The 20,664-nt window shown below is 38.0% G+C and overlaps 1 protein-coding gene across 1 annotated transcript; it reads right to left on the bottom strand.

Annotated features, from left to right (window-relative positions):
• Positions 1 to 312: 312 nt before the first annotated feature.
• ATP6V0D2 (ATPase H+ transporting V0 subunit d2) lies at positions 313 to 20,300 on the bottom strand. Its single transcript, XM_009490716.2, has 8 exons — positions 20,171 to 20,300; positions 12,643 to 12,814; positions 10,588 to 10,766; positions 7,881 to 7,960; positions 5,951 to 6,028; positions 2,463 to 2,639; positions 1,007 to 1,084; positions 313 to 474 (listed from the first exon to the last, which is right to left on the bottom strand). Exons 1-8 carry the CDS (start codon positions 20,298 to 20,300, stop codon positions 313 to 315), a joined length of 1,056 nt encoding a protein of 351 aa, XP_009488991.1.
• Positions 20,301 to 20,664: the final 364 nt, after the last annotated feature.

Below are 20,664 nucleotides of genomic sequence, written 5' to 3'. Positions count from 1 at the left end.
AACTTGCTTCCACAAAGAAGAAAGAATATGCATGTAAGACCTTGCAGGGAGTTTTTATTGATCAATTAAATTGAAATGAGCACAGTGGGGAACAAATCTACCAACAAAAACTGTGAATAAGCCCATTAATATTTCCTTATAAAGTACTCATATCTCTAATTACATTACTTTTTCTTACACTGCTGTATATAAGGAGAATCATCAATACAATTTAAAACATCTGATAAGAGTTAACTGTTGAAATAAGAATTTCCTTCTTTTCTATGAAATAATGCATCTTTTCAGGCATTGTAGGTTTATAAATTCTCAGATTTAGAAAATCGGAATGTAGTTGTTAATTTTGGTTCTGTGTCTCTGAGAAATACATTCAGCAATCCATACAATATTCCTGCATTCTTGTTCCTTTAACTTTACATATGCATAAAATACTCCAAAATGAAACTGGTTGTTGAATGCAAGCACATTCAGCTTTACCTGTGGAAAAGATGAAACAAGTGTTATGATAAAATATTAAAGAAGGCAAATGTGATTTTTATATAATAGCTTTTATGATCAAGATTTCTATGTAACTTTGCAACCATGACTGTATTTAGGGGTCTCTTGAGTATAAATATAAATGAAATGTCATCTCTGGATTAATTTTGGTAATAGACTACAGCAACATTACAGGTAAGTGAAGAACTGGTGAAATACCTTCTTCAGTAGACTATTCAAAAGAAATTTCATTAAGCAGTTTATATAAGATGGCTTTTGGATAGGCTATCAGGGTTGACAGTTCTATAACTAATCTTCAGAAGAATTTCCTGAGATTTATTTTATTTAAAAATGTAAATCCTTCTATTTTAATTCAGCCAAATGTTGACAGCCATAGAAATACTGTGTTCTTGAATACAAACTGAATGATGTGGTATAGTAGAATCAAAAGCCTAGTACCTCATTCTTGTTTTAAATGTTATTCCAGGTGGGTAGCTTTCATTTTTGATATTTTAAGGTTAGAAGCTCTTACCTCATGTTCAAAAAAAGCATCTTCCAGTGTCTTTTCTCCAGTGCCACTCCCTACACCTTCAAACACAGCCTTGTATTCCTAAAAGCATAGACAACCACCCAATGGAAATAAGGTACTTTTACATTCTGTGCAGCACAGATACCTAACACTACTTTATTAATCAATCTGTGTTAAGTAATCACTCCGTATAGAAGAACTCATATATAGATTACAGTTCTACATAAATCAAAAGTTAAAAGCATATAGTCAGCAAAAGAAAGAAAAATCTCATTTGTTCTTGTATTTCCTACCGTCGTTTCCTGCAACTTAAAGTAATTTACTGAAGGCACTAAAAGAAGCTTATTGTAGAATCACACATGACCTTTCACTCCTTTGGACAGAGAGCACTCAACTTCTTGTACAAATAGTATCCATCAGAGCCAGAGCTGTAAATGGAGCCAAAACCCTGAACTCTGATCCTCACACGGCTGCTCATTTTATTTCCAGTAATCAGCTGGATTTTCTTTATCTGCTTTAATATTGTATCTAAATCCATTAGTCTGATATGTCATCCTGGAATATTCTGCGGAGATATATTTGACTTAATTTCTTACGTGTTACATTTCTGTGTAATTTGCTTCTCTGTGTATTTGTTTTGTTTTTCCTGTAAAGTAGCAGTGCAGTATAGGTCTAGTACCATGGTTCCCAAATGCATCTAAATATCCTACCATTACATGAATAGACTTGCTCTGTACCACATTGACATGGTGACACATGCTTCTAACATTCTGCTTATGCACAGAAAGAGATGTGCATCTCCAGCTTTGTTTCTTCTGTGGAAAAAGCAGTATACCAGACATCATTTTGTTTTGTGTACCTACTTGGAGGTAGCTTAGATATTATAGGTAGTCAGAGTACCACAGTTAATTCATAGAACAAGTGTTGCGTATTGGTTCATCTTTAAGAACAGCACGAGTCACATCAGTATTAACAATTTCATCTATTTCTTTGATTCAGTCAGTGATTTAGAAAAAACTTTTCAGAAGGGTATTTTTATGGTACACTAGCAATAAATCAGGTTTGCACTCATCTGTGATATGAATTGTTTGGTCAGCTCGTTTTAAAATGACATGTGCTTTTGCTCCAAAATCTTGGAGGCAACAACTGTGAAGCGAAACTCAATTTGAGGAGGGTTAATGAAGTAGGAAGAGTTTTGTTTACTAGAATGGGATTTGGTCTTATTTAACCATCACTGCAAGAGGAACTTTGTATTGCACTAAGGTAATCATATAATGTCTTCATATAGAGGCCTTTGATTCCAAATACTCCTCTATGGGATCTTTTGTATCTTCGCTGATTGTTTTTCTCTCTCAAAAAGCTTTTAACTTAAGTGAATACTCTTTAAAATTTTGCTGACATCAAGACATGGTAAGTATTTGTGTTTTGGCTTTTTGTTTTTAGACATTAGATTACATACTGCATAGTAATCTGCAACACACTTCACTTGCTCGTAGTCATCTGCGTTGGCCAACAGGTGTAAGCCTTCTGGATACAGTTTTCCACAGGTTGGATACAGCTTCTCTCGGTCATCTTTACTCAGCTCAGTGCCAAATGAATTAATGGTGATGATAAAGGCACGTCTATCTGCCTCAAACTTAATATGCAAAACAAAGAAGAAAGAGGTGGTATTAGATCATTCTAAATTAAGGTGGGGATATGGGGTTTTCTTCAGTAAGCTAAACTATGGAAACATAAAAAAAAAAAAGTGGACTTCAGAGCATTAGAAACATACCTTATTTTAAGAATTGTAAATCCTTATTTGCAAATACTTGTTAAATTTTAACTAGAAAATCAAACAGTGTTTTGCAAGCACAATTTTTTTTCTGTGATTTTCGTACTGAAAATATCATTTCTGCTACTTCCTTATTTTCCTACTTAGTTAACCGGATGTTGACAACATAAAACCCTTCACACACCCTTCTGAAGTTATGAAATAATACTCTTATAAATAGTAATAATACAGGAAAGGACCAAGAATCAATAGTACTATTGTGGAGTAACTCAGAGTGCTGTTGAGAGTAAAGGTTGAATGGAAATTCTGAAAAAAAATATAGTTTCTGAATACACATAATTAAAACGATAATTTAATAAGGTAGAGGGGGCTTTTTACTTGCCAAGTTAAAGTTTTCAAGTGTTTCAAATAGCGGTTAATTTTTAACACATAGAATCAAGGGCTATATTTCTTCTGCCAGTTTTAGATGCCTGTAGTATCTGTATTTTCCCTGGAGCAGTAGACTGAAAGTCATTCTAATGTCTAGATCTCAGGTTGTTCTTTTGTACAAGGCAAAAATTCACTTGTCATTCTTACAGTATGAATTAAAAATGTAGTGGTAAATAAAAATAATGTTACTCAATTCTGTCTGATTTAAATGTATTCTTCTGTCTTGAGATCTAAATTGACTATAGTTTTATTTTTTTCCTTTATTACTTACTTTCATGTTGTAAGAACAGCAGAACCCTTGCTAACTGCAGGGATTATGCAGGAAAATCTTCCAAGTGAACCATATACAGTATGCACACTTTTTAGGCTGCTTGCAAAATTTCTTACACTGTGAATTTTTGAAATGTTTTTAGCAGGAAGGTACTCTCTTCTGTTGAGTAATAAGACTGCAGTTGCAACACAGTTCTACAACTTCAGCAGTTAAGCACATATTCATGGATCCTACTCCTGTGTACTGGAACACACTGTAACAGAGACCCAGCTGCCCTCTGGCACTGACTTCAGAGTAAGGAAAATGAATAAACAATAGAGAAATAATGAGAAGAAAATAAGTGTACTTGAAAAGATTTCTAGCTAATGAATAACAGGGCCAAATTTCACTTGCCTTATTAATATGAACAGGCATATCAGCCCTAGTGAAACTGTTTTGGAAGGACAAATAGTTTGCTTTATTAACTTGTTAAAGCCATGCAGAATCTAGCTGTTAGGTTTATAATATTTTATTGGGAAAAAAGCATGCTCAGATGTAATTGCAAATAATGCTAGCAGGTTTGGGGCCTAAATCTGTGGCTCCCAGTTTGAGAAAATTTGCAGGATCAGTCCCATCGATACAGACCTCTCAGTTCATCACGTTATGGGTACGTGAGGTTCTCCATAGAGAGTAAGGCACTGAGGCAGTTATTTGGTGACTTGGGCCATTTGATTGCTGCAGGTAGAGGTGGAGTCACAGGATGACCATTTCCTAAGTGCTTTAGTTTCCATATGGGAAACTGAAGTAGCATGTCTGCTACTTGAGAATTAGCATGGGGCCCTAATAAGAGGTAGAGCACTAGCTGCAGTGCAGTCCTGCAGTTTCTTGCCAAATTCAGGGTTAAACATGCAACATTTGTCCGTGGTGGAAGAGAGATCGTCAGTACTTTTAATGTGGAAGGTTGGCACCGTGGCTGGTGGTCAAGGAGTTGGGGAGCTAAATACCACAGCCTCATTCTGACAGGGTCAGGTTGGTAGCCTTACATATAAGATTACAAAATTAATTATTCAAAAGAATACTTGCCATTTAACTTTGGCTTTTTGTGAATTCAGCCATTAGCAATCTGCTCTATGTGTGTCTTCAGATTATTAAAATGTTACAGAAAAGGAAATCTTCTACAGAAAAGTTTATCCTCCTAGCTGATTAATATTAGGTAGGGATTTTAAAGAAGCTTATCATAGACCAAACTGTTAAAACTGATATAAAGAGAGTTTTACAACATGCTTAAACTAATGTTGGTAAGTAATCTTCTCTCAGCATGAATTTCTAGCTAAAAATGAACTTTCTGTAAAATCTGATTCAACTGTGGAAAATGTCTTTACCTCTGCCAGCCAATCTCTTTGATTTTTATTTTTCAGAAAAGAATAGTCAAAATACTTAATTTCTGGTCAATTTAACTTGATTAAGAATATTTTCTTTAGACATAAACTGAAACATTATGACCTGGTTAAATAAAATATGAAATTGCATTCCCTTTTAGGACATTGTTCCGTAAGATATAATTTAGGCTCATTCTTCCTTCAGGGGTGAGCTCCCAGGGTTATTATCTCTTTCCTGTAATGCAGGCTTTTTGTGTGATGTCATCACAGCTCAGTGAATTTTGTTCAGTCAGTTTCCAGGGTGTAAGTTTTGCTTATCCAGAAAAAAAGACTCCTGGAAGCAAATGGGTGGCGCTCAAACTCTGCAAAGAACTGTGATAAACCATGTGAAAAAAAAAAAAATTGAGCTGAATGCCGAGAACTCATTTTTAGGAGTTTCTGCATCTTTTATTACAGTAACAGATCTAAAAATATCATTCACTATGTTGCAGGTGTGCTTTGGGGAGGAGGGTGTTAGGAATTTTGTATGTCATGGAAAAAATAAATATTAAACATTTCTGAGTTGAGGCAAAAATGAAACATGTAATGTTAGGCTTTTCTGCATAACACTAGTTCCAAAGGTCACTCAACTCTAACTTCAACCATTAATTTTAATGGGAGAGTAAGCAAACATAATAGTGCCATGAAGCTTAAAGATTATTGATTAGTAAATACACAGTAATGCCAGACCTTAGCTATCCCAAATGTAATTTTGAGCTAGGAGGTGTAAGAATAGTCCACTTTTTTAGTTTTTCTACACAATATAGAAAAATGTGAAGGAACAAGAGTTTGAGATTAGTGAACCATTTGTTCTGTTCTGCACTCTGTTACAGAAAAATATTAACTGAGGCTAACTCCTCCCTGGTAATGGACTAGCTGTTTCTCTAGTCAAGAGGTAAAACTCATCCTAGAATAAAGTCTGCATTATGTCTTAGAAAAACAGTTGTTATTCAGATGAGAAGCAAACACTTGACAAATAACTTTGCAAAAGGAGAGAGAAGGAACAGGAAAAACAAAGTAACCTAATTATGAAAACATTGTGGAGTAGTCATGTACAAAGACTGAATTTTTCTTACCTCAAGAATAGGTCTCATGATTTCTGCTGTAGTGCCACCTTGTTTTTCACAAAACTTATAGAATGCCTCAAGATAAGACTACATGAAAGGAGACGAGAAATATTTTAAATGCTGCTTAGGACCTGGACCAACACAGTACATAGTCATGAACCTAATTTTTAAATACTTCCATTAATTTTGATAATTCTACCTATGAATTTAAATTCAAGTATATGCTTAATTACTTTGCTGGATTGGAATTTGAAATATTAAAATGCAAGTGTCTTGTTATTACAATATGGGTTCAAATGTTTTTAACAATTGTTATAGGACAAATATTATGTTTTCTTTCTCTCTAAAGAGGGAACTTCTTGACCTCCATTGAGCTTCCACTGCATAATAAGCAGATGGCTGAAGGAAACTGCATTTATAGTGTGGAGGAGGGGATTTGGGAATGTGCCACGGCTGTTGGGCCAGCACTATGAGGATACACAAACTAATCCCTACTGCTCTACCCTAAACCCTGGATTGGGACAGAACAGCAGACAAAGCTTCCATAATACAGGTCTGCAGAGGCCTCTGGTCTACTAAGATTTCTGGCCTTCGCACCCATTTCAAAATACCTGTGCAGGAAGGACCCTAAATATCTCAGAGATGCTGTTACCTTTGCCTCTCCATCCCCCAAAATACTGTCTTATGGAACATTTATGTTATCAAAATGCATTTGCTACAACTTCACACAATCTTGTTAAAAGAAGCTGTCACTAACTATGCAATTAAATGAATTTTAAGTAGAGACATCTCAAGGGGGATCTGTTGCATGGGATTATGCGTTAGGTTCTCTATAGTGCTATCTGATAGTAGAGCTGAAACATAATTGATCATATTGGCAGCTGAAGCAGAGGAGACAGGATATATTAATAATTTAGAAGTGTTTGCAGAATGATCCTCCTGATGCTTAGAAGAGTGAGAATTAAAAAAAATAAGTTTAATAAGTGTAAATGTATGGTTATCCACACAGGATATAAGAATCAAATCTGTATGTTATCAAATGGAAAAAGAGTGTCTAGTTTAGTAGTGCTGTGAAAGAATTAAAATACTTGGGCATAACTGATTTTGTTTTGAATGAGAGGAAGTAGCAAAAGATTTAAAAATCAAATATTGGCTTGGGAATTTATAAATATCATTTGTAAGACAAACAGAAGAAATTTTTTCTTTCCCCCTAGTGCAATCAGATCACTGTAAGAATACTTCCTGCAGTCTGGGGCATCCACTGTGGAAGAAAGATAACAAAGAATTTGGAGAGAATGTGCCAGGAGGAACCATTAACAGAATGAAATATGTATAGCCTTTAAAAAGACCATCCTAAGAGTATTGACCTGTGTGCTAATATTTGTAAAGTACTTTGAAAATGCAAGGCACATGTTAGATGCATATGCTTACAGCAGTGTGCTGTAACAATGTTAAAGATAATTTAAAAAGGAAGAAAATGGTACAAACCCCTTAAGTAAAAGTGTTAGCTAGACTCAAAGCAATTAGACCTTTTCAAATCACATCTACCTTTTATAAATAAAAATAAATGTTAGCCAAAAGCCTGTCTAGGCTCACTTAGGAGCTAACAGTTCTGTGACATCTGGTGGATAACCGAGTTATTCATAAACAAATGGATCTGGATATTAGCCTGACATCTAAAGCATTTTCATTAATGAGATATTAAATTAGAATTTGGATGCAGACGTAAAATCTGAAAACTCTCCAAACAGTGGAGTAGAAATGAAAGGAGCTGGATTTGATTTCTGGACTTGTCATCAACCAGGAGACCTTAGACAGCTTGCTTTATCTCACCATGCTTCTGTTTCCCCATCCATAAAACAGGGTTAATGATACTGACCTCCTTTTCTGAGACACTTTGAAAAACCACAAGTACTATCGTTATGTTGCAAGAACTTGCCTTGTACAGTTCGTTGCGCATTATTTCAATGTTCATTTCATCCAGGTCATTTTCAGACAAGCAGTCTTGAAAGAAAGCAGCTGAAAGCAGAGTTTATTATATTGCAGTATAAATCTACATGGTGATAATATGCATCTTTTATCTATTGCCATTCACCAGTGTGTGAGCAAGAATCTGAGGTTTCTGTTGTACAAGAAAGAGTGATGTAACAGAGAGGAAGAGATATCCTCTTGATTTTCCCCTTATCCTCCAACTGCCTCCTTTTTAATGAGAATGTGCTGTGAGGGGAATCAATCAGTGCTGCAGCCAGAGTCCACATCTCCAGGGAGAATCAGTTGAGAAATGCTAATGAAAGCCCTAATCTTCTCTGAAGTATATGGTTTGGGCATTAGGGAGATTTTCTAGTGAGGAACACGAAAGATAATTTTTGTCTCAAATCCTGCAGGTATTCTACAATTGTTAAGGAGAATCCGCTTTCCTATTTTCCCTCTTCCTCTTTGGGTATGTCTGTAGTGGGGGAAAGGCAACAGGTTGCAATTAGTAAGGGGCACAAGCTCTGACCTTGACCATCTGTGCTTCCAGGTCCTCTGCAGAACTGGCTAAAGAGCAAGCTTTTGAACAGGAAGGCAGAGGATGAAGGTCATGTGTGCAGCTGGACCGCTTAAAAATACTGTATTCATAACCAACAAAAGTATGCCAATCCCTCACTGTTCCTAGGCTATGTCAGTGGGACAGACCAGTCCTGCCTGACAGAGCGTGTTGTCTCAGACAGTGGCAATGGGAGATCGTATTTAAAGAGAGCATGTGAGCCTGGCTGTGTTTTGTGGTCTTCTCCCTTCATACTCTCCTGGCATCCAGTTTTTGGATGAACAATACTAGAGGATGTAGCCCTGACAGTTCCCTTTGTAGATCCATTGACTGACAATTTGTCCCATCTTTTTAAAAATCTGATACTACTCTCTGCTTTTACAAATGTATTTAGCAAAAATAATTCCAGAAATTTACTACCAGCTGTGTAAGAAAAAAAGTTTTATTTTACCTGTTTTAAAACTAATTTTCTGCTGGGATTTGGTCTTCTAAAAGATTTGGTAAGCAACGGTTTGCAGTTCACTGTGGACAAACCACTGCCCTCAGGACTTTGTAAACCTTGTCCGTATCTCTCTTTAGCCTTGTCCTCTCCAAACTGCAGTCCAGCCTTTTGAGTCTGTCTACACATGGCAGCGCTATCACCTTGTTCATTTTGGCTGTCCTGCTCTGTACCTTCTCTGATTTCAGTGTACAGGGTGTTGGTGCCCAGGTGTTGGCAGCGGGGGGACCGCAGGGCACAGCTGAGCCCTTCAGCCAAGCTGATGGTGCCTCTGGGAAAATTTGTTTAAGAGGGCAAAAGGGCAAAAACCACAGGATGTAGAGAGGAGGAGGGAAAAGTATTTTGAGGAACACCAAGGTCAGAGGAGGAGGAGTCGTCGCTCCGTGGTGCTGGAGCAGGTACTCCCTGCTGCCTGTGGAGGACCTGTGCTGGAGCAGATATTCCTGACCGGAGCTGCAGTTGGTGGAGAGCCCACGCCGGAGCAGAGGATAAGTATGAGGAGGAAGGAGCGGCAGAGCAAAACCACCATGTACTGACTGCAAACTTCCCCAGCTCCTTGTGCCGCTCATTGCCTCTCCAAAGGGACTGCATGTAGCCTGCAGTGGTAGCACGGGGGCAAAGAAGAGGAGCCTGGAGCAAAGGAGTGGGAAAGGAGGGAGGAAAGGTGTTTTCCCTAAGTGTGTAAATGTCTGTTTCTTTCTGTTTGTTTGTTTCCTAATGCCTGCATCAGTAATTGAATGTATTAGTATTAATCAAAAATAAATCAAGTTAATTTTCCCCAAGTTGAATCTGGTTTGCTTGCAACAGTACTTGCTATGTCATCTCAACCTACAAGCTCCTTTTTTTCCCCCATTTTCTCCCCATATTGTGCTGGGGGCGGGGGTTGAGCTAGTGGCTGGGTGGGAGTCTGGCTTCTGTCTGGGGCCAACCCACCATGCCTTCTTGAGAAGCAGAACCCAAATCCACTCAAGATGAGGGCACACAGTGGTTTCATGTATGTTCAAATCCGTCCAGTTCTATCTTATTCTCAGTACCCTTCCCAGCAGTGCCCCACAGCTGGGTAGTTTTTGTTCATGTTGGCTGCTGCAGTGAGTTTAATCCAAATTTTAGAATGCGAAATTCCCAAGCCTCGCTCTGTTTTGCTTTTAGATTTAGTTCTTCAAAATAGGGATTTTCTCTGTGTTTAAATCATGCCCAAATCCCAAAAGGGAATCTAGGTTCTACCACAACATCTAATATTTATTAGTAACTGTCTGCTTCTTGATCCGTAGTGAGGGATAGGCAAGATTTCATCTTACATTTTTTAATTAAAGATGCAGGTGATGAAATAAAAATCTAGATGCTCTAAATCAGTGGCTACTCTGGGTATAAAAGATATCCATTACACTTCCTGAGTATCGTGTTTTCTTTGTGTCAGCTACCCAAGGTTGATACAGAAGCTGTTAATAAATGTTACTAGAAAATGTCCTGAACACCACTTCAGAAGTGCTTGGTCTACACTTCATGTTTTGTGTTACCAAAACACAGCATATCCAGTGAAAACATGCTACTCCATCTGAGATATTCTTAAGAATGCAGGATAAGTAGTTTCAAAAAGCAAATAAGAAATAGTGTTCCTACCTAATGGTGTGTCAACCAAAATTGCATTGAACAGCTCAGTGGGGTTTGAGGCAATGCTGACTGCTTCCATTTGCTCAAAACTCCCCAGTGGATGGCACTTGGGAACAAGTTCAGCTATAGGCCGCTGATGTAATGTGCCAGTTATTAGAAGAATTACATTGTCAATCATGTAGCTGTATCTGTATTTGAAAGAAAAAGTAAAAGAAATGAACCCTATCTTTAAAATTAATTTTCCTTTGAAAAAATACAAAACCAAGATTTTTGAAAGTTAGTAATAATACTAAAGTCAGAAAGAACCACAGTATTTGTAGGTTTGTACATTCACTCTGTATCAATGTCTCATTTATCAAAAACAAACAGAAGTTTTTAAATAGCAAGTAGGTAACAGACAGTATTAATTTTAAATACATGACTGAGTTTGGGAAAGAGACACTTTTAAAGAAGGGGAAACTGAACATGAATATAATAAGCATAACAGCTGTGAAGTGTAGATTCACTATAACAAGTGAGAATGGGTGGTATGGAAAAGTAAATCACCTGAGCTAGCAGCTTCTCTAGTTTGGGATTTTGTTATTTCATGAACTCTGCAGTTTTATTGCTGAGATTCCCACACACTTCTTCTCTGTCCATGAACTTAGGGCTTTCTTCTCACTCAGCTTTAAACATCCTCCCATGAGGAAACTACAAACAGGTTCTCACAGATTTCTTCTTTATTGCTGAAAGTTTTCAGTAAAAGTTTTCTATCAGCTTCTTACTAGTTTTACTGTCAGATAGGCTGATATGGGTTTTGTAAGTGACTTGGCAATGTGAAAGCTATTCCCTTGGGATGCTTGTAGCAAGGCTGCCAGTCTTCAGCTTGCAGCATTGATTCAGAACACAGCTAGAGACACATACAGATTAATATGATCTCACACAAAATCTGGGAGGGGGCTCAGGGACCTGGTGAAATGTAGCTCAATGATTTAGTAATTGTCTTGAATATCTTAAACTACTGTCTCCATTATTAGAAAACAACAGCGTGCAGAGATTGTGCATACACATGTACCCATGCATGTCAATCAGTGTGAGAAAAGAGCTGCCACAATTTTCATATTTTCACTTTCATTTCTCTGAAGCAAAAGGTAAACATTATATGCTTCAGGTCACAGTTGTCCTAGGGCAGTCTTTAAGATCCTGTTGATATATTTGCCTAAAACTGGTCAGCTACACTTGACCCCCCCAAAAAAAAGAATAATGATACTTCATTTTGCTGTTACAATAAAAATACTCCTTAAAAGTAAGCTGAACAATCTAGTGTTCTTGTTATAATATTTTTAAAAGATAAGATCAAGGGGAGTAAAGAGTTAGGTAAAATATCCTGCTGACATTTCACTAATCTGCATTATTATACTGTTATAAAGCAGATCCTTGTTCTTAATGTTCTTTATGCCATTCATTGACAAATTTTATCTGTTTATAACTGTATTGAGATCAGAACTTTCTCTTCATCTGGCACGAAACAGCACTTGTGCTTTTTAAAAAACCTACTTGGTTCTAAGTACCTTGCTATACACAACATAAAGTTTTACTGTTGGTAATGTTCAAATGTTATAAAAAGTATGACAGGTGTATGATGTGCTGTCTTTCCCCCTTTAAAAAAAGTCTAGAACTTGCCACATTCCTAGGAGTTAAATCACTGCCCTGCACATCATGAAATTCCGAATCCTGCATGAGTCACCCCCACAAACTTCAGTTTTGCAAGTTCTCTGACTTAAATGATGTTTGATAATTATAACCATTTTTCTCAATCCCTACTACTCCTCCTGCCACTGTACACAGAAAAAAAATCTGCTTGTGTGCTTTAAAATAAATAGTTGCAAAGACAACAGCTCTTCATATATATATTTTCAGAACTTATATTAGCAAATAAAGTATGTAAATGTTGCAGTATAAAAGTGATTTTGCTATTCTTGAAACATAATAGAAATTCAAGTACAATACATTTACACTGTTCTAACTTGTAGCTATGCTTTTGCTTTGAGTCTATGTGGTAAGCTATGTGGTAACATTACTTACGTGATAAAATTCAGAAAAGTAGCAAGTGGTTCAAAAGCATGGTTTCTAAAGTAATGAAATTCCGTGAGTAGTTTTGATTTCAGTTTATCATCGATGGTGGAAATAGTGAGGGGGCCGGTTTCGTTAGCCAAGAAGTTGCCATAGTCTGTAGTCTGTAGATGTAACTTCAGATCTGCAATTAAATTCAAGGAAGCTCATGAGAATCATAGAGTCATAGAATCATAGAATACTTTGGGTTGGAAGGAACCTTTAGAGATCATCTAGCCCAACCCCCCTGCAATAAGCAGGGACATCTTCAACTAGATCAGGTTGCTCAGAGCCCCAGCCAACCTGACCTTGAATGTTGCCAGGGATGGGACCTCCACCACCTCTCTGGGCAACCTGTTCCAGTGCTTCACCACCCTCACTGTAAAAAATTTCTTCCTTATATCCAATCTAAGTCTATCCTCCTTTAGTTTAAAACCATCATTCCTTGTCCTGTCGCAGCAGGCCTTGCTAAAAAGATTGTCCCCATCCTTCCTGCAGGCCCCCTTTAAGTACTGAAAGGCCGCAATAAGGTCTCCCTGCAGCCTTCTCTTCTCCAGGCTGAACAACCCCAACTCTCTCAGCCTGGCCTTGTAGGAGAGGTGCTCCAGCCCTCGGATCATTTTTGTGTCCCTCCTCTGGACCCACTCCAGCAGGTCCATGTCCTTCTTGTGCTGAGGGCCCCAGAGCTGGACGCAGTACTCCAGGTGAGGTCTCACCAGAGCAGAGTAGAGGGGCAAAATCGCCTCCCTCGACCTGCTGGCCACGCTTCTTTTGATGCAGCCCAGGATACGGTTGGCTTTCTGGGCAACAAGTGCACATTGCCGGCTCATGTCCAGCTTTTCATCCACCAGTACCCCCAAGTCTTTCTCCGCAGGGCTGCTCTCAATGCCTTCATCCCCCAGCCTGTATTGATATCAGGGGTTGCCCCGTCCCAGGTGCAGGACCTTGCAGTTGGCCTTGTTGAACCTCATGAGGTTCACAGAGGCCCACCTCTCCAGCTTGTCCAGGTCCCTTTGGATGACATCTCGTCCTTCCGGCATGTCAACCGCACCACTCAGCTTGGTGTCATCTGCAAACTTGCTGAGGGTGCACTCAATCCCACTGTCTATGTCATTGATGAAGATGTTAAACAGCCCTGGTCCCAGTGTGGACCCCTGAGGGACCCCACTTTTCACCGGTCTCCATGTGGACATTGAGCCATTGACCATGACCCTCTGGATGTGACCATCCAGCCAGTTCTTTATCCACTAAACAGCCCACCCATTAAATCTGTATCTCCCTAATTTAGAGAGAAGGATGTGGGGGACCGTATCGAAGGCTTTACAGAACTCCAAATAGATGACATCCATTGCTTTTCCCTTGTCTCCCCTTACAGTGGGAGGGGAGAATATACTGTTGTTATATTGTCTACAAACCAAATAAAAAAACTTCTAAAATGTTAATTTCTAATGTTATATTTTCATATTAAAGGTCTGATTATACTCTATTGGAAAGATTTTGCCTTAGGTTTAACATAGAGTAAATGCATAATTACTGCAAATTTGTACTGCCTTCTACCAGTAAGGCTTACTGCATGCCACAGGAAAGCACAAATAATTGACACCTTTGTCAGAAGTTTCACTGGCAACTTCAGTTTCCAGCCACACCAGGCACAATATTACTTACTGTTCTCCCGAGCCTCTTTGAATCAAGTTTGTTCAAGAGTTTGATTTCTCTGATTTATTCAGGGCACTGCTCTTGGACCATTGTAATATGTCAGTTGTTTTGTCTCCTGCATTCCTATGGACTATTATGCATCAATAGGAATCATCCTTTAACTTTGTTAAGATCTTAAATTTTCATATGAAACATTTAAATCTCAGGTAAGACTATAACCTTATGTTATCAGGCTGCCCAAAGAGGAGGAGAGAACACATCTTGCCTCGTTCAGATTCTGAGCTCCAGATGGCTTCTGCACTGGAACACTCAAAAGGGCACAGTTACACTCTCTTAGCATTTCTGGTTTGGCTTTGTCTGATTTATGGCTGCTACTACCAGATCCTAAGAAGCTATTCCAGAAACTTGGGTTATTGTGACATATTCTGCCTGAGCTCCCAACCCTGATAACTGTGGAAAATGGGTTGATTAGACAACAAAGTTGGAAGAAGATTTTGCAATAGCAAAGAATTAATTCCACAAATTTCCTCTGCTAGCCATTTTTCACCATGAGGCAAAAAAGGATTTGATTCAGTTCTTAGTGTTCGAAGCAGTTTTACATTTCCTTTTAGAAAAAACCCTGCTATATTGCATAATTATGTTCAAAGGCTATATTAAAACTACTGTAAATTATAGATTGGGATAATGTTGTATGGTTTGGGCATTCATAATGATTAGATTTCCAGATAAAATCTGAAGTTACATTTAGGAAAAGGACAACAACATTCACACTGACTGAAATATGCAGTTAGCAAGTTGTGCTTTTATCAGTATAGTAGCTACTCTTTCCTAATTCCCCATATCTATACTTTCTTAGTATGCAGTAAGGTTGTCTACACTGAGACTTAAAGCAAAAGAACTAGTACATTACAAATTCAAACTCCTACGTCTAGCACTTCAGCTTACTGAGATGGATAACCCTCAGAGTTTTCTATGCAGTTCAGCTGCCACTGGAGCTCATTTTAGCAATTACATCAACAGACTCTTGGATAGGACAGCCTTACTCAGCTAGCTCTCTGGAACTGTTAGCATTTCTCTAGGTCTTCCTGCAATGGACTGAACTTATGCTAGCAGTGTAAACTAATTGCTTCTTGAAATTATGTAGATTGTCACAAAACTGTTGACAAAAGAAGGCAGAGGTAATCGGTCTTTCAATGGTCAGAGACAGATGCTAGGAAATAGCCATAGTTTCAGTACAGGCCTCCGTGTAGGAAGAAGAAAGAGAATCAAAATATGAAAAAAGAAAACCACTTAATTCAAGAAAGAGAGAAAGGTAAAAAGATTAAGAGATAAGTAAAAATGCTGAATTATGCTCAGAAATTAGTCTAAATATGTAAGACCAGCTTTTAAAAAAATAGCTAATATTTTCATATCACATCTACATTTCCTGTGAAAATTTATTTTTACTTTCTCTTTTTATTGCAAAGAAGGTTAAAATACTTGGCATATGGTGGGATTAGGTAACACTACCTCATTACATGCAGAGAGCTGAATTCCAGCTTTCCTCAATTCCTTTTCAGACAAACCACTGATATCTGCCTGAGTCACACTCTGTAAATGCATTCTGAACATGGTGGTTTTCAGAGGTTTAGTACCTAAAGCAGACTGCAAAACCCAAATATCAGCCCCAAGTATTGAGCATTCTGAAGTATGTTTAACATCATCATGAGATGAACAGAAAACAAACCCAACTGATTGAGAGTAGTTTGACAAGACTGTGTTGCCTTCCTCAGTTCTCTTACTGACTGAGTGGCTTCAAAATCCATGTCCTAACAAAAAGCATGAAAAATATTAGCTATGACACATTAAATAGCCCCACTGGGCTCTCAAAAGCTATGGACGAAATACTATGCCCAGGAATATTGGATTTATGACCCTGTCACTTCCACTTCCCACCACTTCCACTTCCAAGAGAAGTATTTCTTCTAAATGATTTAATAAATGCCAGCATGCATACTGCATGTAAGAAACAGTATTCAACGCTATCTCATGCTCTTGCCCAAAACAATTGAGAAAACAGACACCCACAAGCTCCAATACCATATAATGTCAATGAGGAATGTCATAATCAGAGTTCACACCATGACAGAGTTCAGTGCAGCTCAGAGGCTGCTCTGCTGGTCTTAAATGACATTCTCTTGGTTGTTGGCATAAATAAGCCCTGGGGACTAACACAGGCACTTGTACTAGTAACGTGACCTGATGACCTGGCAGGAGTAGTTGCCTGAGCATTACCAGGGCTTCAGACATCCCTGTTCACCAAAACCTTTTAGTGATGGTAGCGCTCCTTTTCTCAGGGGCTCTTGGAGACCTACACAAGACCTACAAATTCTTGTATTTTGTCTGTCAGTATTATTGCCATTGTGTATTTCCTCATACAATTATATGCAGGGAAATCCTGTGTAGGAACTATATGACTTTTAATAACGTGATTTTAAGTCACATGGTTTTACTCACAGTTGAACGGCAATCAGACACAATTAATAGTATGTCTGAAGGGAATTAATGCGCAGAGGGAGACTAGTTTAAGCTGAATGCAGTTAAGGCAGGAATGATGCTATCAGAAAGAAGGAGTATTGTGAGAACTTGAACAAAGCATTAAGCTGGTCTCTCAGTATCAAGCACATGGAGTCTTGTCTGACTCCTCATTTTAACAGCCAACTACCCCCAGTTTTCAGTTACACTGGCGTGTCCTGGCTCTGGCAAGTTAAGTGAACTTATTTCAGTGGTGGTGGTGGGAGCAGAGCTGGGCTGCTTGTCCTTCTGTGACCTACTCTGCCTTCTAGAGAGCGGTAGTCTTTCCATCACACGAGGAAGCAAGGGAAGAGTAAAGCGCTGCATTTACACCACCACCCCCCACATATTCTACTTCAAAGACTGTCAGCGGGGTTCCTCTGAGGATCCCATTCCGCTGAAACAGATGATGACGTAGGGCCAAACTAGTAGCATGCCATGTTGCAGATGTTTCAGCCAGTGTTTCAGCCCACAGGGTAGCTCCATGCAAATTATAATTCCAACAAGCCCAGAAGGATGTCTAAGTTAAGCTGAAGGCCTCTTCTCCTCTCTGTGTGGCCCTGAATTGAGAGGACACAGTGGTATCATCAGTCAATTAGCATCCTCCTTTTTTTCTTTCCCTTTCACTGCGATACTTACTCTGTGATTATCAAGCACATGTAAAGCACTAGCCTACAGTTTTTCTTGTGGTTCTTCTGTACTGACATTATGGTTTCCCCTCTAGAGATATGAAAACCACTTTGAAATGAAAAGATTTTTTTTATTCTATTTATGGGTTACTTGGGGTTTTTTTGATTTTGTTTCTGCTTGTTTGTTTTAGCATATTTATAATATTTTTAACTTATGACAATTTTTGTGGTGTGGTGCTATGCCACAGAATGCAGAATGGGGTAAATTTATTACCTTTTAATGTGAAGACACGAATGGAAGGCACTATTGGACAAGCACAATAGTACTACAGTACAAATCCACGTGCTGGATCTTTTAATTGGACATAAAATACAATGTATGCGTAAAGCTCCATTTTTTACTTTAGAAGTAAAGGTCTGTGTTTTTGGTGCACTGTACGCTCGTGGTGCAAGTTCAGTATTACAGCATCCTGTATCTGCAGAGACATAAATGTATTTGGTCTTGTGTAAAAAATCCAGTACTCATATTTTCATTATAAATAATACATTTGGTAGATAACTGGTGGGAATCTGTTAGCTGTCTAAAAGAAGTAGAAAATGTTGCAATGGAGAAGGAGATGCAGCTGAATAGAGAATAAAGGGAAGTGATAGTGGGTAGTAGAGATGTGCTTGTAGGCATTTTGATGAAGGCTGCTGCTTCTGTTGCTGAAATAATTTGCATTCTAAAATTGAATGAACATTAGAAGGGAGGTTCAAAAATAAAAGTCATTTTTCTTTCTACTATAAATCTTACTTAGAAAAGTATGTTGTCTCTCTATTGTGATCTGTCCATCTGTTGCATGCTCTTAATAATGTCAAAGGTTTATATATCTCAGAAATGTTTGAAAACTACTTCCTGGTTGTAAATAACTTTCTTGTAGCATGACTTAAAATTTAGATAGTTTTTCTTAACTATTCTTAACATGAGCAAGTATTCTTCTGGTAAGGATGAGGGAAATATTTTTTTCTTGTATGTTTTCAAAAACATTTAAACCTGTGTATTTTCATCTTATTCAGAAGTAAGCAGAATTTTATGGGTATTTTTTTTTTTTTCTTCATGGAGCCTTTGATTACATCATTTATTGAGCTCCTCTGCAGAGACAAGTTCAGTAAAAGCAATGTTTAATAATTCCATCAGTCTGTCCCTTGGGTCTTTTATAGATGTTTGAAGCTCTATTAACTTTTTCTGAAGTCTGTATATTCATGGAGCAGGACTTTTTGACTTAAATAATTAGATACAATATCAAGAGTGTCTGTAGAGTCTTTAAGCTGCATAGATCACAACTGCTGGTACAAATAGGCTACAGAAATTGTTGGGTTTATCCAGCTGACATAAGAAATAGATTTTAGTTCTCAGAGTAAGTGTATACATGTGTTCTGTGTGTCTAAATTGCCATTGTATGAGATGAAGAGTTGTATCAGCTCTCCAGCTTATCAGCTAAAGTAGATACATGCACTTGGTCAGCTGAATAGTCTCTAGATCCCATTGACTGTACTGACAATCTCTTCTTTAACTATGAGAGGAACTTTATCCTGCTGACAGGTAAATACCTATATGTATCTATTTAAATGTAGTTGTTTTAATCTGCAAGATGAATGCCATGCAACCTTCCCAGATTTATTTTGTTGTTATAGTAATAGTTTAGAGATCCTCAAAACTCAGCTGTGTATGGGAATCATCAGGTTCTGCACTTCTCATTTCCCCAAATGCATTACTGCATACCAAAGCAAACAATGCTTAACACAGAGCGAGCTTATTATTTCTCCTTGTTCCTTTGTCAAATTAATCTAATGTACTGCATGTTATAGAAATTATTTTGGTGTACAATCATAGCTTTTATTTGGAGTCAGGGAAAGAAACTTTATGTTCCTTTAGAAAGGTGCTTTTTTTTCTGTCGCCTTTTTTTCCTGCCAAATGTCTAGAGGTATGTCATATGATTCTTTGTACCAGTCTGTCTTCATCAGGCTATGACCAGTCTTGGCCACAGAAAGCTGTTTTGGAAACTAGTGTGTGTTCTCTTTATTACTGTGGCAAAGTCACCTTGTGGAAAGGTTTGGGGTTTGGGTTTTTTTTTTTTTGGTTTGGTTTGGGTTTTTTAAAGCTTGAGAATAGTTCAGGTTTATCTTTGTTAAGTCTAGTTTTCTCTTCCTGGTAAGTAGAATGTCCTCCACTGCCCTCAAACTCATGAACTAATAAAGTACTAAAATTATATCTTTTATAGAGAAACTCAGTGCCAAATGGTAAGCTTTTAATAAGATTTTGTGGACTATTTTATCCAACTGAAATGATATGAAACTTCTGTACTTGAACAGTTCTATAGCATGGTTAAAGTCTGAGAAGGTTACCAATCTCCATAGGAACTCTATGGATGAGATTTCCAAACTTTATCAGTAAACCAGAAAATCCCATCATCTGGATTGCTTCGCAAATCACAGTCTGTACAATCCTAGGGTAATTTCTCTGGAAAGCTGTTAACTTAAACATGAGAACAGTTCTTCAAAGCACATCAGGGTTATCTCTGGTTTTTAAGATAAGCTCTCAATACTTCAGTCTTTTACCTTCCCTTCTTCAAAGGTCTAAGGAACAGTATTTCTTCCTAAATAAAATAAACCAGCAGACTTACCTTCTAGTGTCTCGCACTGTGCTAAATTGACATAGTCTGCACTTGTCAAGATCCCAGCTTTGAACCCTCGGACCAGACCCTCCAAGTAGCCATGGTCCACATTGAAGTAAAACTCTGAGTATCCTGGCATGGAGAAAAGGAGATTTAATCTCTCTGCTGGATTCTTGGTAGTACTGAATATTTGCCACCAACTGTTTTTCTCCTCTTTGGAAGGAGTGACAAATAGTCACTGATTTCCTGCTAGCCTATGATTGTGTTTTACCAGCTGGTTTCTTCCTGTTTTTTGCTCCAGTTCCAGCATGTAGTTCCAGTATAGTTGATGCTTACACAACAGCCAGCCAGCAAATCCAACTCCCTCCTGTCAGAGCCAGAAAATGAACCTATTATTGTTGAAAGAGAAGCCAAAATGAAGTATAAGATTTAACCATTGCTCACAAGAATGCTCTGTACTGAGAAAGCATATTACAAAGCTTGATAGCATTTTCGCATTTCTT

Source organism: Pelecanus crispus, chromosome 2 (genome assembly GCF_030463565.1).
Source record: "Pelecanus crispus isolate bPelCri1 chromosome 2, bPelCri1.pri, whole genome shotgun sequence".
Classification (NCBI taxonomy): Eukaryota; Metazoa; Chordata; class Aves; order Pelecaniformes; family Pelecanidae; genus Pelecanus; species Pelecanus crispus.
The sequence above is the reverse complement of the archived record's forward strand: the minus strand, read 5'-3'. Positions and strand labels throughout refer to the sequence as shown.